Here is a 21,677-nt window from a genome sequence, read left to right as displayed (position 1 = left end):
AGTTCCTTCTGGAACCATATTGGGTCCATTAGGTTCTGTGGGCGAACTAAAATACACTCGTCGCCTAAACGGGTTTGGGGTGGCACATCCACACGGGCCTTCAGGACATAGTGGTCCAACCATGGCACTGCATCAGCAGTAATTTGGGTCACTGTAACCCCCGACGCAAAGATCAAATCCAGCATGTGCCCGGCCTGATGTGTGGGTGTAGTTACAAATTGAGAGAGTCCTAGTGTAGCCATGGATGACACTAGGTCTGTCACCTGATTAGAGTTCGCGTCATTGGCATGGACGTTGAAATCACCCAGGATTAAAAGCCTTGAGTGTTCCGCTGATGACACCCTGCTCTATCTGCTGATGGATGGCCGGCCTGCCTCTGCCCCAGCCTGTTGCAGCCTCCATCAGGGACGATAAGGCACTGGCTGGTGCCAAATGGCCAAACCCTTTCCAACATTCCACTTCAGACCGCACATTCAATGCCGTCGATCTCTGGAGTCGAGGGAGCCCGGAAGGAGTAAGCCTCCCGTATGAATAGTGCCATTCCTCCCCCCCCCCCCCCGCAAGTCCGTGGCTGGTGGAAGACTGAGTACCCGGGGGGGGGCACTTGGGAAACGGCTACCGTCTTCCTGTCATGTACTCAGGTCTCAATCACGCATTCCAGGTCCATATCCTGTTCACTCAGGAAATTCCAAAGGATTGAAGTCTTGTTGTTTATGGACCTGGCATTGCGTAGCACCAGTGACGGAGGCGAGTAATTCAGCCTGGCCCCACCCCCTGTCACCATTGGGATGGGACACAGACTGGAAGGGGGCCGAGCACCCACACATCTCAGCCACCTTTGGTTCCATTTATGTCTGTTCCCACCATCATATCTTCCCCTCCCCAGGAGTAGTAGAATCCCCAGGCTGGTCATCCCTCCCCACTGGTCTCCGCAGTCACCTCAAACTGGTATAAAATGCCCTGGTATAATCCTGTATTCCAGTTCTAATCTCAACCGCCGCTACCCTTGCTAACTAAGAACCCTCCCCTAATCAATCTAACAACCCTGCCAATTAACCTCCCCTAAATGGTTAATTAATTCTAAAACCCCTTAATCTAATCTAATTAATTAGCTAAACAATTTATCCCTTGAAGCCAATTAAGTTCTAAATCCCCCCACCTCAATTTACACTCCTCACTTAATCAACCAATAATAATTAATTATCTTAATAGCTAATTAATTCGATAATAAACTGAACCCAAATTTAATTACCCCCAAGTATACACCCCAAATTAACCAACCACTAATACTATAGGTTCAGTTAAATTTAGCAGCTAAAATAAATCAGAGCTCATTGTTAGCAATAAAGCAGTTAGGTCAGATGGTAATAGGAATAAAGTGCTAATAGTTAAAGTGCTTTGATGGTAAAGATAGTGTTTAAAGTGCGGTCTATATGCAGGCACCTCTTCTATCCTAGGGCTAGATCCAGCCCTGCCAGTCGGCAGCCCAGCAGGCATAGAGGGGACAGAGATCCTCTCCGTGCCCCCTAAACGCTGAAGCCCTCCAAACAAGAGCCCAACACAGCACCGCCAGCCGAGCACGAACCAAGCGGCTGCCCCGCTAGAGCCCCCATCAACCCAGCACACCGGCACCACCAACAGTGGGAGCGGCCCAAGGACTGCAACACCACCAGATGCAATCCCCGTCCAGGAACCACATTCGCCGCCAACGATCCAGGGAGCCGCCAGCAGCCAGGTAACATCAGCCTAATGCGTAGATGAAGATTGCCGCTGCATTAGACTCGCCGTAGGGCCAATGGCCAAGGGGTGGCATGGTTTCTTCTTCAACCGGGCAGGCAGGTGAGGGGCGGTTGAGGAGATTAGAAATTTTCCTCGTCAGTTGGGGGGAGGGGTGGTAGCTTCACCTGTCCGCGTGAGCACTCCACTGCAGCAGTCAATGCCGCCGGCTCCGCTTCTCAACGCTCTACCCCTCCCTATTCGTCCACCCTGCTTGAGTCGCCGCCACTTTCCCTGTTGCCCAGGTAGCCACTCACTCCACCCCGAGGTCCGCCTCCGCGTTGCTTCATTTATGACTCACCATTCTCACTGAGACTCAAGACAGATTACAAAACATAGCAAACAATTCAAATTGATAGCACAAGACATCCAGTAGCAGTGCAAAAGGTGCAGGATTACAGAATTTAGGAAACAATGTAAATAAAACAGTCTAAAGAAGAACATACCATCAACAATGTGGGGTGTGGATTACAAAAATACGCGGTAATAGAAGAAAAAAAGATTATAGGTAATAAACACTGACATAGATCTCAATCACCCCCTCCTTGAACACTTCCGTTTTGCACATTCTGCAGACTACTGTGTTTCCCCGAAAATAAGACACTGTCTTATATTTGTTTTTTCTCAAGAAGACACACTAGGGCTTATTTTCAGGGGATGTCTTATTTTTTATTAAGTATGATACAACAATCTACATTTATTCAAATACAGTTAAGTCATCTTCTGGAACTCTCCAGACCCGGAATTCCATCCTGAATTTTTTGTGACACCCATCACTAGGGTCTTATTATCGGGGTAAGGCTTATATTTATAACAAATGCATAGAAATCCTGCTAGGGCTTATTTTTGGGGTAGGTCTTATTTTCAAGGAAATGGGGTACTAGGGGAAGTCTTCCTGACTTCCTCAGGCTGGTAATTCCACAAGGTGCCAGCCACAACTGAGAATGTGTGCCTCCAAGTTTACCCGCTTGCAGGGAGGCACCCTCAAAAGGCTTTGATCTCGTAATCGAACCATCCTGTTTTATCCAAGGTACTCTAACCAACAAGAAAAATCTGAAAAAAATATGCCCATAGCAGCTGGCTTTTTCCTCTGGCGTTTAAAAGCGAAAGGACTTCAGGCACGTAAAAGGTGGGAAGTTCACAAAAAGAGAGAGACGACGCTTCGCCCTCCCCTCTCCCATCGCGTAGAAAGGGCAGAAATCCGGAAGGCGGCGGCAACTCCGGAAAAAAAGTTTTCCCCAGCTTCGATACATCTGTGATAGGGGAAGGGTTCCCTCCCCCCTTCCCAATTTTTAAAAAAGGCAAGGGGGGGGGGGGTGGAGAGTCAATGGCTCTCACGCACGCCTCCAATTCGGAATTCCCCTTACTCCGTCCGGCTCTTTCCTGCGGCCCAACTCTCAGGCTACCTGAGGGGCCGCCATAGGAAACATTCCCTTCCTTAGCCGCCCGGCACTCACCTTCGCCAAAAACATCAGAGTCGCCAACGCCAACAGCATCCGGAGCCCGTTCACCATTGCCACAGCGAGCGAGCGAGCGAGCAGTTTCACCGCCCGGGATTCAACAGCGGAAACTCGCCAAAGTGAGAGCCTCCCAAACTCGTGACGAGGAAGGAGTGAGGCGGGGGAAGAATCGCCTTTACTCAGCCCGGATGACCCTCGAGCCCCTCTGCGGAAATTCCTGCACAGTTAAAGGCCATGCGCAAGTTGAAGCCAAAGTGGGAGTTCGAGCGCTGACTCTAAAACCGGCCGAGGACTGACCGAATTGGAAAAGGGAGACTCGCCTCTTTCTCTGACTAGTCCAACTTCAGTGTGCCAGAATAGTCTTGAACTCAAAAATACTTAAGTTCTGAGTAGTTCTGATTTGTTAACAGGACTCAGATTAGGGTAGCAGAGAGACTCTTAAATAAATCAAGAAGCAGTGAAATGCCAGGCTTAAGAGTTTCCTGCCGGTGCGTGGAGTGGAATACCCGCCTTCTAAAAGGAGGAGCTAGTTCCCTGTCGAATGATATGCTCTTAGACTCGTTAGCCCTGTTAGAAAACGAGAGATTCAAAAGGGGATATCTCTTGTAGGACCTCTGAGTTTTTTATTTGATCACATCCTCTTTCTAGGACCAGTGGCGTGTGCTACAATGGTGACACTCGTCCCTATTTGACATGCAGGAAAGTGAATAAGAAAGAACAAGGTGATAGAATGTGGCATGCAACATCAAATTACTGGAGGAGCATAGAGGTTCACTTTCTGGAATGTTCTCCTGAGTTAAAATATCTCTTGCACCAAAAACCTTCGCTGGAGGAGAAGAGATGGGGTAGAACCTTCCTCCCTGCTGGACAAGTTTTATTTGCATATAATTTTTTATGTGAAGGAACACCTGTAGCAGTGAATTCCATTGTTCCTTGTTGTTTTCAGGCATGTGTAAACAGACTTAGATTGAAGACAGTCACTTAAGGTGCCAGTTTCCGCTTCTTGCTGTTGTCATATGGCTTATTGTGACTAGAAAATATCATCTATGCCAGGGGAGTCAAACTCATTTGTTAAGAGGGCCGGATCTGTCATTAGGCCAAGCCGTGTGTGTCATAAAATGTAAAGCCAAGTAGTGGAATGTATAAAGGACACAGACAAGCACAATTAACAATTTTTTAAAACTTAAAAACATGCTGAAAAGATTAGCACTCTTTCAATATTTTGTTTATTTAGCAGTCTCTGATAACTGACACCTCTTGCTCTGAATTACTGCATCAGAATCTTTCCTTCCCTCCCCAGGCGATGAGGAAGGGGAGGAGCCTCAGCCAGTGGAGGGGCTTGGCTCAATAACTGCTGTGTGATTGAGAGAGCCTGTCAAAGCAGGCTCTAATGCTTTCCCTCCCCCCTCCTGTATGGAGCAGCCTCAGCCAATGGAAGGAAGAGAAGTTTTGCTCTGTATTTCCTGTGTGACTGAGAGAGCCTGGCAAGAGATTCAGAAGAGAGAGGGAGAAGGAAACAGAGGGCAGTCAATTGCTCACAGGACACGTACAAGGCCTGTGGGGGTCAGGCCCTTCGCTACAGTGGGGGGCCCCCAGGGTCTCGGCCCCACCACTGTAATTCGATTGGAAGAGTTCTGGCCCCACCACTTAATCCCCAATCCCGTTTCCAAACTGGGCATGCGAATTTTTACTCCTGAGTGCCTGATTATTAAATTCTCTCCTGTCTGCTTCCTTTCCTGGGGTTGCTCCAGTCGCATCTTGCTTTCACCCAGCTCATTGAATTGTGGTGGGCAGAAGAGATACAAAGCTAAGCCTCTTCTCCATTGGGTGAGGACTCCTCCCTCCTCCACCTTTGGGAAGGGAGGGAGAAAGAGAGAGAGAGCATGTGAGAGAACAAAATAGGAGACAAGTAGCACCTTTATGACCAACAAAGTTTTATTCAGAATGTAAGCTTTCATGTGCATGCATACTTCATGGGACAAGGGGATGGAGTACAGTGAGCTGAAATACATATAGGTGGTGGGTTAAGAGTGTAAACTGATACAAAGTTAGGATCAAATGGCAAAATAGTATAATAAATTGGAAGACCATTTGGTCTGGATAGCATTTGAGTGACAAACCAACAAAAGGTAATAAAAGTTGCCTGTTAATTCCTCTTGCTACGTCCAGGCAAAACAAAAGGAAATATATTTCCTAGTGATGTTCTTGTCCATCTAATTTACTTTTTAACATGTAACATATTATAAACATCATTCCAGTTTGCCATTAGAAAAAAAGAATAAAATATAGTGAAAATGGGTTAAATATATGAAATGATAATGAGATATACTTTGATCCTTTATCTCAGTTCTCAAGGAAAGAAAGATAAGAATAGCTGGGCAGGACCGGATCTACATGTTTTTTGAGGGGGGGAAGCAAAATTAAAAAATAAGACCCCCTTTTGGGCCATTTTATCTTATAGTCCCATAGAATAGAATGGACTCCATACCCAATATGGCGCCCCCCCTCTGTCAGCACCCGGGGCAAGCACCCCCTGCCGCCCCCCCTAGATCTGGCCCTGCATTGGGGGAGGGGGGAGAGAACTTAATTGCAAGGAAAAGCCATTGAATCAATTAGAAGGCCTGAGCAAGCAGGAGGTAATTTAATGCAATTTGCAACATTACAGTGACAGGTATAGCCACAACTGTTACTTTTCTTCCTCATTCTACCCCTGTTCTATTCTGTTTTGTTTTATTTATTTTTGTTTTGCTTTTAATTTGTTCTCTGTTTGCTCTCAATGTGTTTTAAGATTGAGGTTGATAGGGGAGTGGGGTATTTATTAATTTACTAATAAAATCGTTGATTTTAACTTTAATTTTAGGTCCAAGGCATTCTGTAGGCCTGAGTGAGTATTCTACCCCGCTAAGGTCTTTCCCTACCCCCCATGAATAAATGAGTGATAATTACATACACAGTTATTCCATTAGATCTCTAGGTCCCAGGAATGTAGACTCCAGTTTCATTCTACTGGAAAATGTTATTTTAACCCATGCTTTAGAGGAGACCAATGGAACATTACAACAGATTCTAATTTATTACTCTTCACAATCAAGAAACCTAATGGCATTGACATTATTCTCCAATTCTGATGTTTATTGCTGTTTTTTTCCACCCATTCAACCCAAACCAACAATTACCAGACCCCAACTTGCTAATATTTTAATCTGCTAAATACAGTCTTAAAGGTGCTACTGGACTCCAACTTTGTTCTATTACTTGAGACCAACACGACTGACCACCTGGATCTACCCAGTATGAATTTATATTTCATATTTATAAAGTGAAAAGCTGAAACTAAAAACGTAAGGCCATTCAATTATCTTCTTGGCTGAGGAGGGAACAGAGCCTAAATGCCAACCCAGCACCCAAGCAAGTAGGTCTCTTTCATAGGAGCACCACTTGATGCTGCAGAGCTCATTTTTTCATTGTCTCAATTTTTTAAAAATCTTATTATAAAATAACTTGTACAGAAAGCTGCTACAGAAATCATATAACTCCCATCTGTTCCCAAAGTTTTGTAGTGCCACTACCACAAACATGGTTCCAGTCCTGTTTGAAAATCCAGATTTCAGACCAAAATTACACCCACCTATAAATCAGTTTGTGATACATCTAACAACAGTCGAGAGAGCTCAGGAGCTCACAGGGGACAGACAGAAGGAAGTACTTTTTAACACCATGCAGAATAGATGTATTGAATGCCATAGAATCGAGTGATGGCTATTAACTCAGATGGCTTTAGAAAGAGATGAAACAAAGTTGTGGAAGAGATGTTTATTGAATGGCTGAAGCGACGTCCATGTTCAGAGGTATACCCTTGAATTCCAGTTGATGGAGAACAACAACAGGAATCTTTGTTTTTGGGCTTTCCAAGGCATTTGACTGACCACTGTATAAAACAGGGTACTGAATTAAATGGACCACTGGTGTGCTCAATGCCAGTACTTTTGTGAACCACTTCCGACTATACATCTATGCAAGAGGGATATATTTGGGCAAAGCTAGTGAGAACTTCTGTGAACCACTCACTAAAAATATGGAACTTCCCACTGTTGGCAGTCATGCCAACTAAGTGTCTATTGACTACTTAATTGCCTTGTAAGATACAGCAAAATTAAATGAGACACAAAATGTAATAAGGATTCAATATTTGACCCCCCTCCCATTGTCTTAAGGACCACAAATGTGAGACTGTTGACCTTTTTAAATAATATACATAACTTATAACTAACTTCAGCTGCTATACCAGAAGACTGGAGATCATTATCATCCCTAACATAAAGTTTGCCTTTTCACTTCTGCAGCACACTGGGTTGACTCTTTCACTGAGCTACCTACTATACCCCTATGATCTTTTTCTCTTTCATCTCAGCAAGTTCAGAGCCCATTAGGCTATACTTGAAGCTTGGATTTTTTTGTCCCAGTGTGCATCACCTTACCAATACTGAACTTTATTTACCACATTGTCACCCAGTTTGTGGAGCTCCTCCTATTCAGGACTAGGAATAAGGCCCATTGTGGAGAAAAATACAATGGGCTCTAGAAAGAGGCTCTGGGTGAGTGCCCCCCCACCCTTGCTGTCTTCCCACCCACTCAAGTGAAGGCATTCACTCCCCTGCCTCACCTCAAGGGGAGCTGATCGCTGTCATCTGGAGAACAGCTGTAATTCTGAGTGATCTCCAGCCCTCATCTGGAGATTGGCAACAGTGGTTCTCCAGGAGGAAATGGATTTGTGCCTGTCTGAGGTCCCACATCTCCTCAAACCCCACCCTCTCCTTGCCCCACCCCTTAAATCTCCAGGAATTTCCTAAGCTGAGTTGGCAACCCTATCTCCTTTCCTTTATCTGCCCCTCTGACTTCAGGTTTCCATCTCCTTCCCTGCAGCCTCTACATAAGAAAAGGACAGTTGTTCTCCACAGTGTGTGTGGGGAACCAAAGCAGCTTACATCATTCCCCTCTCCCCCCTTTGATATGAACAACAACCCTTTGAGAAGGGCCAGAGCATGGGAGTAGGCGAGGTAGGCAGCACTCCTTCACAGGGGCGGCCGCCCTCTCTCCATCCCCACTCATGCTGACCCTTATACTCTGAGTCGTCCTTTCTTTGCTCCGAGCAAAGGACAATGCAGTGCCTGCCCAGCTCCCTCTAAAGCGGGAGAGGGCTGGACAAGGGGTGGGCCGAGCCACACGTTCTTTCCAACTCGTGTACAGAAGTGAAGTCATTGGGATGTGCACTTTGTGCAAATGCTCGACCCACCTTGTGCTCAGCCCTCTCCCGCTTCAAAGGGAGATGGGAAGAGGCTGCCTCCTTTCTTGCAAAGAAAGAAGGGGGCGGCCTCTTCTCAGTTCCCTCTGAAGCGGAAGAGGACCAGGCAAGGGGCAGGCCAAGCCGTGTGTTCTCGAAGAAAGAAAGGAGGCAGCGACAAGGAGCGGGTTGAGCCGCGCATTCTTTCTTCAAGAAAGAAAAGTGCACATGCCAATGATGTCACTTTCACGCGTGAGTTGAGTACTGGTGGGGGCAGGGTTCTGCTTGGGGCACCAGAACCCCTAGCACCAGGGTTGCCTGTAAGGCAGGTTAGGCTGGAAGTCTGTGACTGGTCCAAAATCAACTAGTCAGCTTCCACAACAAGAAACTGTGTCTGGCAGACCCTGCTCTAAAGCCCTAACTCCTATGCCCTTCTCAAACTCCACCACAGAATCTCCAGGAATTTCCCACCAACCTGGAACTGGTAGCCATAGTCAGGACTGGCTCCAATGAGTTCTTCCTCACAGGCCTTTAGTGATACATTTCATACCAACAGTCTGTCTCTGATAACGTTGTTGGTCTTAAGCACAGGATTTCAATCTCTCTGTGTCTCACTTTCCCTTCGTATCTCTCCGTATCTCACTTTCCCCTCCATCTCTCTCTCTCTGTATCTGTTGCCACAGGGCGCAGTTTTCCCCCCTTTCCAGAGGAGATTAGGGAAGAGTCCTCAGCCAATCAAGGGAAGCCTTTCTCTGGCTGTTTCCCTTCTCCCTCCCTCAGCCAATCGAGGGATGGGTTTCTTTCTCTCAACCCAGTATGCTGAAGTTGTGAAAAGGGCAGATTCTGTGTTGGGGATTACTAGGAAAGGGACTGAAAATTTTATTTAAGTTATTTATAGTCTACCTTTCTCACTTGGACTCAAGGTAAATTACACACAGTGAGTCAATGCAATTGACAGGGTGGGGTATTCAGTAAATAATAAAATTAGGGTTGTAGAACCAGTCAGAAATCTAAAAATGAACTGAAGCAAAGCATAAGTCTTAACAGGACATTAAATTATCCAAAAATTACAAAGTAGAATCATAGTTTCACTAAGCTAAACACAGTAGTATAGACTACAGCCCCTATCTAAGCAACTTTGTGAATCATTTAGTACAGTGCAATTCTATTGCCTGCCTAAAAATATCTCTTGAATAATTCAGTTTTGCAGTTTCTGGAAAGCAAGGAAAGTGGAATCTTTCCTGACCTCCTCAGGCTGGCCTAGGGGTGGGGAGGATAGAGAAGAAATGTGTATGGCAGTTGTTGATTTTGCCCATTTGTAGACTGGCACCTGCAGAAGACGTTGCTCTGAATAGTGAAACTGTTGTGGTAATGCATTGGGAGAGAGGCAGTCTTGCAGAGATGAAGGCCCAAGGCCATGAAGGGCTTTGTATGTAATAGCCACTATGTTAAATTGAGCCCACTAAAGCCCAATAACTGTTGGGCAGACAGTGGAAAGACTATAGAGTGGGAGTAATATGCATGTTCCATCTAGCTCCTGATAACAGCAGTGCCATGGCATTTTGCATTAACTGGAGTTCCTGAACTGATTTTGAGGGAAGACCAATATACAGTGCTTTACAGTAGTCCAGTCTGAATCTCACCACAGCATAGATCCAGGTGGCCAGATCAGCTGTATCAAGGCAAGGGGTCATCTTACAGGGTAGGCTGAGTTGGGAGACTTTTTTGCAACTACATTAACTTGCTTCTCCAGCAATAACATTGGGTTCAGTATAACCCCAAGACTCTTAACTGTGTAAGCAAGGGTCACTTGACTCCATAAAAATGAAGAGCACAATGTCCTTCAAGATCTTCACTTTCCCAGCCAACATTAACTCTGTCTCTTCAGAGTTTTGTTTCAGTTTACTTAAAAGAGCCAATATTATAATATACCTGTATAGATCTATGGTGCTGCCTCATTTGGAATACTGCATACAGTTATGGTCACCATATCTCAAAACGGACATTGTAGAGCTGGAAAAGGTACAGAAAAGAGCAACCAAGATTAGGGGGCTGGAGCACCTTCCCTGTGAGGAAAGACTGAAGAGTCTGTGACTTTTCAGTTTAGAAAAGAGATGACCATGGAAGGACATGATAGATGTTTATGAAATTATGCACAGGGTGCAGAGAATTGACAAAGGAAAATTTTTATTCCTCTTCCAAAATATTAGAGCTTGAGGGCATCCAATGAAGCGGATGGGCAGCAGGCTCAGGATGGACAAAAGGAAATACTTCTCTTACCCAGAGAATGATTAAAATGTGGAATTTGCTGCCAGAGGATGTAGTCGTGGCCACATGAACAGCCAGCTTTAAAAGAGGATTAGACAATTCATGAAGTATAGGTCTATTATGACTACTAGCCATGGTGACTAAAGGGAACCTCCAAGTTCAGAGGCAGTAAACTTCTGAATATCAGTGCTAAGAGGCAACAACAGCAGAAGGTCTCAGCCTCTATTCCCTGTTGTAACATCTCTAGAGGAACTAGTTTCTACTCTTTTCTAAATTTTCTACTCTTCTTTCTAAATATGTGGGCATTTCTGCCAATGGAATCCAGAGACTTTTCCACCTGCCCTGCTTCTAAAAGGATGCCAGCGCAGCTTCTCAGTTCCACAGGCTTCACCATCACCAAAATATCATTTAGGGATTATTATATTACGTTATTAGAGAAGAACACTGTACATTTCTCAATATGAAAAAGGAAATATGTAAAGAAAAATATGTGCAGCTTGTGAAAAATTATTTATTTAATTTGCATTAATCAGTAGAACCCCTTCCCAAATAGTCAGTGGATGCTACAAAAAATCATAAATTCTGCTTCTAATGGAACAACCACCAGTACCAAATGCTTGCAACCAAAGTTGCTTCAGTTTATAAGACTGAAATGGAATCCAACTTCAAAACGCACTGAGCAAAGAAAATCTTTCATTTTCTAAGTGTAGATGTTGTTGATTTCAGTCACTGTCATCAGTTTTGCCAGGGTTTCTCTGCTTCTTGAAGTGTTCTGGATAAAAACGCAGAAGAAAAAGACTTTGTAAAAAGAACAAGACAATACCTTAGTAATGGCCAAGAAACAGTAATATAACTGGTGAAAAAGAATGAGCCACAGTGAAAAACAATGAACCAATAAACACAAAATGAAATGGGATTTTATTCCATTTATGGTAAATAATGGGATTTAAATGTGCTTATCAGTGCCATGGCTTGAAGCCAATACTCTCAAAAAGAAACAGGGAGCTTCTGTACAAAATGACTTTTCCTTCACTGACACAAAAATTTCACATGTGCCTGGAGAAGCACATGTGCAACATTCCTAACTGCAGAACAGAAGGGAGAAGCTCCTGCATGCACAAGGAGTGGCTCAACTGGGGTAAAAGTGCAGTCCCCTTTTATTCCTGATTATGCACCTACTGCCATACCTGCCCACTTTATGGAGCTGAAATATACTCAACTATAGTGGCACTTGTTTTCTGGAGTAAATCATAAATTCAACCTCCAAAATATACTTTAGAGGAAGTACAGCTTAGGAACAATTAACCATACTGAACTCCCCCTTCCTCCAAAGAGCTCAGGGCAGCATGCATGAGTCTCCCATCCTCACAACATCCTTGTGGGATAGGTTAAGCTGACAGAAGGAGACAGGCTCAAGGTCACCCAGTGAATTTCCCAGTGGTACAGAGAGGAACTGAGCCTCCATCACTGGTTTTGTACTCCAGATCTCCAACAAGGCATCTTAGAGAGCAAGACTAAGTGAGCCTACTCAGAAGTAAGATCTATTTTATTCAGTGGGATTTACTTCCAGGAATTGCAGCTTATATCAAGTTTCAACTTAAGCAGGAGCTTCTCCAGTACTCAAAGTTTCAGAATAAGATTCAAAGCTTAAGGCTTTAGTAAACAAAAAACATTCTTTATTAACTGAGGCTGGGTTGTAATGGAACATTCCTCACTCCTGTTGACAAAAAGGACACCACAAAAGCATCACATAAATGTGCTGCCTACAGGTACATGAGCATATGATCGCAGACTAGATGTTTACAGGTCTTTTACAGAGCCAGCAACAGCTTTCACAAGATACCATATTTCTTGCTTGCACTATCAGGACAATAACACTGATTATTTGGTGACTTCAGGAAGGTGACAGCAAAGGAGATGTTGCATACTCCTAAAATAGTTAATAGGTTCCCACACCATACACTTCAACTGATTAAACCAGGGGTGGCCAAACTTACTTAACATAAGAGCCACATAGAATAAATGTCAGATGTTTAAGAGCTACAAGACAGGAATGTCAGATGTTTGAGAGCTACAAGACAGGAAGGAAGGAAGGAAAATAGATGGGCGAGGGGGAGGGAGGTGAAGGTGGAAAGAAAGCAATTTTAACTTTAAATGCATTCTCCAAGCTGGCCAACTTTGAGAGCCACATAGTATATGTGAAAGAGCCACATGTTTGGCTACCCCTGGATTAAACAGTTACTGCCCCCAACCACTATGGAACTCTGGAAGCCAGTTCTCCAAGATGGGCTAGGGATTAAGTTGGTAATTTAAATACGGTTCAAGCCTCTCAAGATGTAAGAATATGTAACAAAGGCCCACAGTAAATTTTTCAAAGAAGGCATTTAATGCATTAAATTATGACCGGAAGCATCCAATTTAAGTCAATGGCTGGATTTTACACAAGTTAATCCTGATGACTGTTTTACTGGCCTTGACTCAGGCCTAGTACCAGCAAGATCAGGTAGCTGCTCAGAATCATGGATGGCTACAAGATCTGCCAAGCCCTGAGTTCAGTTTTCCCTATACTATCTTCTCTTCTCAGTGTGAGGGTGAATTGAGTATCATTTAAAGAGATACAAGAAGTATGGTCTTGCTAGAACGGACTTCAGGTGTCTTCCAGGAGAGCCACAAAATTTTTTCCTCCTGGAAACTAACCATTAGGTATTGTAATTGCAAAGAAAGACTTTCCATTAATATAAAGCAAATTTTCCTCACAACAATGGCTATGGTGAACTATTGGTTGTCTGAAATAAGACTAGGTATAGTCCAAATAATTAAGTCTTACCTTAACCAAGCTAAGCAGGATTTTGGAAGACAGGACAGGCTTGAAAGCTTCAATTGTAATTATGTCCAGTTTGATGACATCAGTATAACACTGATAAAGCACAGCAGGGATTTGCCACACTTGACAGTAGCTGAGAACTAAGCACAATCAAAGAAAGGAGACAATGATAAGGAACCTTAATCTTAAAGGAACCTTAAAGATATTTGTACAGTTGATCAGAATTAGTTACTTAAAAGATTTTTATTTAGCCTTTCCATGTGCCCTGGATTAAGAGGCCTACCAGCTGGGTCTAGAGGCCCCTTCTTAATTACAAACTTAATATTTGAAACATCAACAGCACTAAAATATTAATCACCACATCTATCACATTTCAATCATACAATATCATCACTAACCAAAAAATAAGGTCTCGTGCTGCTTTCTAAAATCCAGGAGAGTACAGAACTGGTTGTGTTCAAGGGCACTATTCCATCACCACATGACTACAGAAGGTCCTCTGGGTGTAAATGTTACTTCCCACAAAAAAGAGGCACAGAGCAGAATCTTGTCAAATCACTAGGGGCTGGAGGCAAGGGGAGACTCTGAATTTAAGTTGGTGCCAGGTCAAGGAGTCCTCTTAACAGTCAAAAACCACACCTTGAACTGGGTCTGAAAGCAAACTGTTAGCTAATTTTGAACTGGTCAAATACATTCTTATCTCCAACATTCAGTACTAGCTTGGGCTTCTGGACCATCTTCAAGGGCAGCCACCCACAGATTGCACTGTAGTAATCCAAAAGGCAGGGATGATTGTTGGAAGGTGCTGGGATTGTATGCACAGATAATGTGGAGAAATGCCACCCCCCCCCCAATAATTCAACTCAATATTGCAGTTATTGTGGCAGTACTGAGTTGCGAACTCACAGCTGGCAGAAAGGATGGGGTTGAAGGAAGGAGCCATCAGTCTCCAAGCACAGAATGTTCAAGGTCTCAGTTATGCACATGACTCCAGCTGTAATGGTTTCAAACCCCACCCCCTGCTAACATGTCACACCCAGAAGGGGCAGAGAAGGGAAAAGGCCAAATTGCTAGATTGTAAACTATTCCTTTGGGAAAGGAAGGGAGGGTAAGTTCATCCCAAAGAAGAGAGGGAGAAAGACAGGCTATTTAAACTCAGGATACGACTGAGCTCACTTGTATCTTGCTCTGGTTTATATTTTATTTAGAACAGTCTTATGCTGCCTTTGCATCTTATCAGGATCCACAAGGCAACAATATAAAAACATCAAAACAATTAAAATACAGTTAAAATATAAAATTCAGTTTAAAATACAAACAACACTAGTAACACTAGCCCAAAAACACTATTGGGTGTATGCCAGACAAAAAAGTTTTCACCTGCTGGCAAAAATCACTAATAGGGGCCAGGAAAAGAATTTCCCTTGGGAGGGAGTGTCAATGTTCTGGTGCCACAACCAAGAAGGCTCTTTCTCAGCTTGCCATACTTCTAGCTTCAGAGGTCAGGAATAATCAAAGCAGGGCCTCCAAAGATAACCCGAATATATGGGCAGGATCATATGGGAGAAGGTAGCCCATAAAATAAGATGGTTCCAAGTCATAACAGGGCTTTAAAAGTCAATATCTACAGGACTGTCTCCTTTGGTATGTCCCCAGAAGAGCATTGTGGTCTTTGGATAATAATTTGCTGGTGGTCCCTGGCCCCAAAGACATCTGCTGTCCTCAACCAGGGTCAGGGTCTTTTCAGTCCTGGCCCCAGCATGGTGGAACTCTCTGGAATATCAGGTCCCTGTGGAATCTTATGCAATTCCACAGGGCCTTTAAGGCAGAGATGTTCTGCCAGGCCTTTGGTTGAGGATAGTGACGGTTTCAATCTTGGCTCTTTTTACTTGCTCTGCCGCTCCCCTCCCTACGAAGTGGTCAGAAGTCTGAAATTGGGAATTTTGTCATCTGATTCTTTTAGATGTGTGGTACAAATATTATTTGTTTTATCCTATGTTTGATGTTTTAATCACTATTGTATATTGTCCAGAGCATGGATTGGGCAATAATACTACTACATATTATTATTTATTCCAACCTGAATTGCACCTAGAAGCAATCCGGAAGCCAGTGTAGGTGGAGCAAGACTAGAGTGCTATGGGATTTTCTTGGGAGCACAAGCCATGGTGATGGAATAAGCTTACACCTATGGGATCCATGCAGAAAAGGACAATCGAAAGAAGTCCCAACCAGGACTTCTAAGGACACTGAACTTTAAACCACCGCAGCTTCAAGTACAGCTAGCCTGTCTTAAGTAAACAACATTTAGGATAAGTTCCAAGTGTAGGGACAAAGGATTGTGTTTTCACCTTTTCTTTGTTCTCTGTCTCAGCCTGAAATGCTTGAATAAACCATGTATATTCTTTTTAGTAATATTTATTAAATTTTATTATATTTCGAATGCTCTAAGTCTAATCTCTGGGAAAACACCATACCTGTTGAGTCTTATGAGTACAGATCTGACATAAATGGAACTTGGCCAGGCCATGTATGTCATCAAATGTAATGCCAGGTAGTGGAAATATTCCTTGGAGCCCCACATTAAAAGGGGTGTGTGTTAAAACTAATGTTTCTCTGCAAAACTGGAGTTCCTTGAGTTTGTAGGTCTATATTTTAACTGTGGCTGGTCCCAGACCTTCTCCCTTCTCTGCCATTAAAAGATGCCTTCATAAAATGGAAAGGTGGGGGAACAGTGGGATTTAGCAATGGGATTTTTAAAATAAAACAACAAGAAGCAGCACATGAATCATAGCAGAAGGATGCCCTGCGGATGAGGCTGGGAGCAAAGACCGGGAGGCAGAGAGGAAGGCACTTAAAGGTCAACGGAGCTGGGAAGTTTGGCAGCCCTACCCTCTGCTCCCTGCACTCAAAGATAGCCCTTCCCTGTGCTCCCTGAACTCAGAGGCAGCTCCAGCTCCAAAGAGTGAATACAGGCAGGGGAGGGGGTAGAGAAGGGGAGAGAAGAGAGCCCCACTTGTGGGCTGGATTAAAGCCCTGGGTGGGCCAGTTCTGGCCCATGAGCTGTAGGTTGGACACCTCTACTCTAAAGTGTGGTAACAAGGAGGGGCAGTGGGTAAGCTCATCATCCCCAGAGCACAATAGCTCAAGTTGTGATAGATGGCTGCCATGACTGCTTACAGGAATTTAACAGAGGGCATGGCAACTAGATAGGGCCTCTGAACAGCAACGGACCTGCAGAATGCTACATCACTCTGGCAGGACATACTCTCAGAACCATTCATGGCAGTAGGTAGCACCTGGTTTGTTATTGGGGGCCCTCCCCAGGATCGAGGGGAAGGGTAATATCTTCATATACACCATTGCTGTATTAGATGGAACTGATAAAATGCACTCCTGTCTTTTTTTGTGCCAGATTAAAAAATAAAGGGAAAAATAGAAGTTATTACATACCTGCTGCAGGAAGGTCCCGCACAATATTTGGTTGCTCTAGAAGTGAGCAACCGACTTTCTCTTTGAACTGTTTTGTCTTTAATGCTTTCAAAAAAGGAGAAGAAAGCATTAAGGTTGATTCAGGTGTTTTATAATCTGTAATGGAATATGTTGAAAAAACAGCTACTTGCAAATCTGTCTTCTGCATGCTTCCAAAAACCTAGAATGGAAATTCCAAATTTCAGCATAAGGGAGACAGAAAGTAACTGTGATGAGGCTAGTGGCTGTCTCATGAGAGCTTCCAATCTGGTGAGATAAAGATATATGCAAGTAACATAATCAATTGGATTGAGAAAATAAATTACAACAGGTAAAAAATCTGATACAATAACATTGTGAATCAGTATGGTGCAGTTCACAATATTACTGTAGTGATTTTTTAAATATTCAGAATTGGCATGGTGCAGGGTCCTGACCTGGATGTTCCAGGCTAGCCCAAACATGTCAGATCATGAAGCTAAGGAGGGTCAGTCCTAGTTAGTTTTTGGAAGGGAGACCACCAAGAGGCAGGCAATGGCAAATCACCTCTGGCTGTCCCTTGCCTTGAAAACCAGCACTTTCCACCACCATCACAGTGGAGTTGGTAAGCAAATGAGCTGTGAACTGAGAGATGCCAGTTTTAACCAAGCCTGCCATAAGTATAAGTTTAGTAGGTGGCCTTAGGCAAGTTACTCTCTCTCTACTTTGGCACCCTCATTTGCAATAAAGTCAATCGGTCTGGCCTACCTTTTCAGAGTTGTTGTAAGGATTACAAGATAATACATGTGAAAAAATCTGAACACTGAAAGTGCTATATAAATATACAGGCTATGAACAATAATCTATATATCTAATTCCCAACATGGCCCCTCTGTGCAGATATCTAAATCCACCAATCGGGGGCACATGGTGGGTACAACAGATATTTCTGCAAACTTGAGGCACTCCCCAGGTTTGCAGAAAAATTGGAAACCTTAACAAAATTAATTGGGGGGGGTGTTTAAATTTTCTCCCAAAGTAAAAACTGCTGTCTGCGCATGCACAATGGATGTACCTCCTCTCAGTAGCCAGCCTCCCTGCGGCCAGCAGGACACCCTGGGAGCTGCCATTGCCAGGTCCCTGCTGTGGCTTGCAGAATGCCCTGGGAACCACCACCGGGTGTCTCCCATGGCAACTAGGATTCCCTCAAAACCAATGCTGGGTCCCTGCTGCGGCCTGCTGGATGCCCTGGGAGCCACTGCTGGGTCCCTGCCCTGGCCTACAGGACACCCTGGGAGCTGCTGCCACCAGTCCCTGCCACAGCTGGCAGGATGCCCTGGGAACCACTGCTGGCTACACCCCTTCCACCCACTCACACCTGCTGGCCTTTGCCTCAGTCAGTGAGGGAAGGAGGCCTCTCACCCCAGCTGGGCAGCACCATGTCTTCTCATCTGGCGACTGAGGTGAGGAAGTGGAACTCCTCTGGCTTTCCCTGCTGCTGCCTGTTTCTCCACAGTGGCAGGAGGTTAGGCTCCCAGGGTGGGGAAAGCAAAGGTAGGGGAATGCCCCCTCCCTGAAAGCTTCTTGTGGGTCACCCACTTTTAATATTAAATAAGCAACATCAACAATGATGGACACTGTGCTACAGAAGGAAGTTAAAGAAAAAGGAATTGGTGAATCCATCCAGAAATCAACCAAACTTTTTGTGTGCATACTCCTAGAAAATTGATTTCCCCCCCCCCCCACTTACCTTTTCAAGCCACTGGAACTGTTGGTCCTCAGCCACAAAACAAGTACACTGGCACAACAAAACCTATTTCGGGAGAACAGAAATAGTCATTAAGTACTACATGTTAAAGAGGTGTGAAGCTCTAAATCAAAGAACTGTGATCAGTGTTCCCTCTAAGCCGAGTTAGTGTGAGCTAGCTCACAACTGTTTAGCCTTCAGCTCACACATTTTTGTCTCAGATCAGGAAAAATGGCCCTAGAGCAAACTCATTTATGCAGTAGCTCACAACTTTAATGCCAGTAGCTCATGAAGTAGAATTTTTGCTCACAAGAATCCACAGCTTAGAAGGAACACTGATTGTGACTAGTCTCACTATACAAGCATTCACAAATCATCTATTTTGGTAAGTCTCTTTATCACTGGTAGCTGGTATGAATAAGGAGAGGTGATAGCTCCTCAGCAGAGCTCGTGCTATGCATAGATTGTATCCGGAATTATAAGGCAACTTCCTATGGAGAACTTGGGTGGTAAGTATATACATATACAATAGATACAACTTACTGTAGGATCTGAAATCGACTGATAGAACAAACAGAAAGAATCGGTTGGCAGGACATTGGTTGTGTTTGACGTTCTGCACCATTCATTCCACAACTTGACAGACCCAACTACTTCCCAGTCTCCAGAATTCAAAACAAATGAAGACAAGAATGCTGTGAACAAAGGCAGATTTGCTTTATGTACCACTGGAACACTATTTTTACATAAATAAGTGCTGTCAAGTTGCAACCCCAGCAGAAGCTTTCAAGGCAAGTGTCATTGCCTTCCTCTGCAGACTTCCTTGGCAGTCTCCCATTCAAGTACTGACCCTGCTTAGCTGCTGACATCATACTAAGCTATACTATGCATCCTTCCCTTCCATTATGTTAGTATTAGCCAAAAATTATTTACGCTTCCTGCAACACACTGAAGTTGGCAGAAGACTCTCAATGTGGTTTAACATTTACCGTATTTGCCGGCGTATAAGACGACCCCCCAACATTTCCACTCAAAATATAGAGTTATTAGTATTAGTGCCATTACAGTACCTGTCATTATACGGCCGCAGCGCCTCCGGCCCGCACCTGCATCTCCCTGTGACCAGCACTAGTGCACAAGTGTGCATGTGTGAGCTCTGTGTAGACAAGGGGCGGGCCGGAGCGCCGCTGCTTCCCACCAAGCAGAACGGGCCGGTCACGCCGAAAAGACTGGCACCCCTGTCTCACTGCTGATGCTCACCGCAACCATGCTGATGACCCGCCGCGCTGGATACCGTGCGATACTGGACGGTATGTAGAATGAGGTGGGTGGGCATCGGGAGGCCACTATGGGCACCGGGCGAGCATCGGAAGGCCACTATGGGCAGCTATGTCTATCCCAACTGAAGTGTACCCGGCGTATAAGACGACCCCCCCACTTGGAGGCATGTTTTTCAGGGCAAAAAAGTCGTCTTGTACGCCGGCAAATACGGTAAATAAAATACAAACAGCTCCTTGGTTTGCACTGCTTACCTGATGCATTGTGCCCTACACCCAATATGAATTTTGAGCAAGGAAACGGATGATCTGAAGAGCTTTCTGTAGATGCCCTGAATGCCGTGTTCCAGAGAATGTGGACTTCCCTGAGCAGAAGAAAACAAACAAGAGCCGACAATAATACTTTGAGCAAGTAAATGGACCAAGTAATTTAAGCAGGCTAAATAAAAACATAGCTCATAGCAGCACCAAGTTCTCCACACATTCCCACAGAAAGCAACTTCCAGCAGGCCACCTGGGAAACTATACCTTGCACCTTTATGCAAGAAGGTCAGCAGCAGAGACACAGAGCTTCCCTTCTGTTCTAGTTATCCACAACACCCTAGCAAGTGTTAGGACTTGCTCCCAAACAGCATCCTAGCAAGTGTTAGGATAAGCATCAAGCACACTTGCTATTTAAGCTAATTTACCTCAATGAAGACAGGGGGCTACTACATCAGCTTATGGGCTGTGCTATTTTCATCTGTTAAAAGCCAGCCAGCATTCACAGTGCCAATGCCAACTGAACCAGCAGCTTCATTAATAAACATAGGAGAGCTGCTGTGATTAATCAAACTGCATGTCCATCTTCTCCAGCATCCTGATTCATATTAGGGCCACCCATTTGTCACTAGAAGACTCACTAGCAGGATTTGGAGGCTTAAATCTACACCTACTGCCACCCTCCTATCTAGTATTCACAAGGCAGACTGTAAGCATGGAGATTCCCCAAAGTTATTGTAGCTAATAAACATGGATGAATGGACCCTAATGCTCAGCCTACATTTCCCAGTTAGAAATAAGTTTCCTTTACTTTCTTTGGCTTCGTAAATGTGTTGCAATGGGGAGGGGGGCATTAGATCTATAAATCATTCTTTAAAATAATCTTATTTTCTCCCATGCCCAGAAAGAAAAGATGAAAGTAACAGGCACAAGGGACTGCTGAGAATCATTCCAGACCAACCTCCCACATAACCCCCTTTTATAGGCACTCGTGTCCTGCTTGGGACCACACCAAATGACCCAGATCCCTGCCCAAACTTAAGTTCCTGTTGGTTTTTCATTGAGATGAAAAGGCATTTTACACATGCTCAGAGGCACCACCATTCCAGCCTCCACGGCATTACTCAAACCCTGTTTTCGGGTTCAGCCTCGTCGCCAATTAAGTTCAAACGTTTCGTCTGTCTGCGCCATCGCCAGCTTGCCTTTTCTTCTCGAGCTCTATGCGAATCTCCCGATCTTCCGGCGTTTCCTCTCGCGCCTCTGCCGCTTCCTTGTCCTCATCCACCCCAGCGCGGGATGGGGCCACCACCACCTCCCCAAAGAAGGTGGCCAT

At 44.5% G+C, this 21,677-nt stretch overlaps 2 protein-coding genes across 2 annotated transcripts in view; both read right to left on the bottom strand.

The window, feature by feature from the left end:
* LOC132589439 (tumor necrosis factor receptor superfamily member 10B-like) overlaps positions 1-3,764 on the bottom strand; it is a 29,082-nt gene extending 25,318 nt beyond the window's left edge. Inside the window, exon 1 of the mRNA XM_060262168.1 lies at positions 3,234-3,764. Within this exon, the coding sequence (XP_060118151.1) occupies positions 3,234-3,290 (57 nt within the window). The 5' untranslated portion in view covers positions 3,291-3,764. The remainder of the gene's footprint in view (positions 1-3,233) is intronic.
* A 7,512-nt stretch (positions 3,765-11,276) lies between these two features.
* On the bottom strand, positions 11,277-21,677 carry PSMG1 (proteasome assembly chaperone 1). The gene is made up of 7 exons (XM_060263168.1): positions 21,547-21,677; positions 20,339-20,448; positions 19,350-19,501; positions 18,810-18,872; positions 17,063-17,261; positions 13,613-13,749; positions 11,277-11,557 (listed from the first exon to the last, which is right to left on the bottom strand). Exons 1-7 carry the CDS (start codon positions 21,675-21,677, stop codon positions 11,486-11,488), a joined length of 864 nt encoding a protein of 287 aa, XP_060119151.1. The 3' UTR covers positions 11,277-11,485.

This window comes from Heteronotia binoei, chromosome 21 (assembly GCF_032191835.1).
Source record: "Heteronotia binoei isolate CCM8104 ecotype False Entrance Well chromosome 21, APGP_CSIRO_Hbin_v1, whole genome shotgun sequence".
Taxonomy (NCBI): Eukaryota; Metazoa; Chordata; class Lepidosauria; order Squamata; family Gekkonidae; genus Heteronotia; species Heteronotia binoei.
This window is presented reverse-complemented; position numbering and strand designations above follow the sequence as displayed.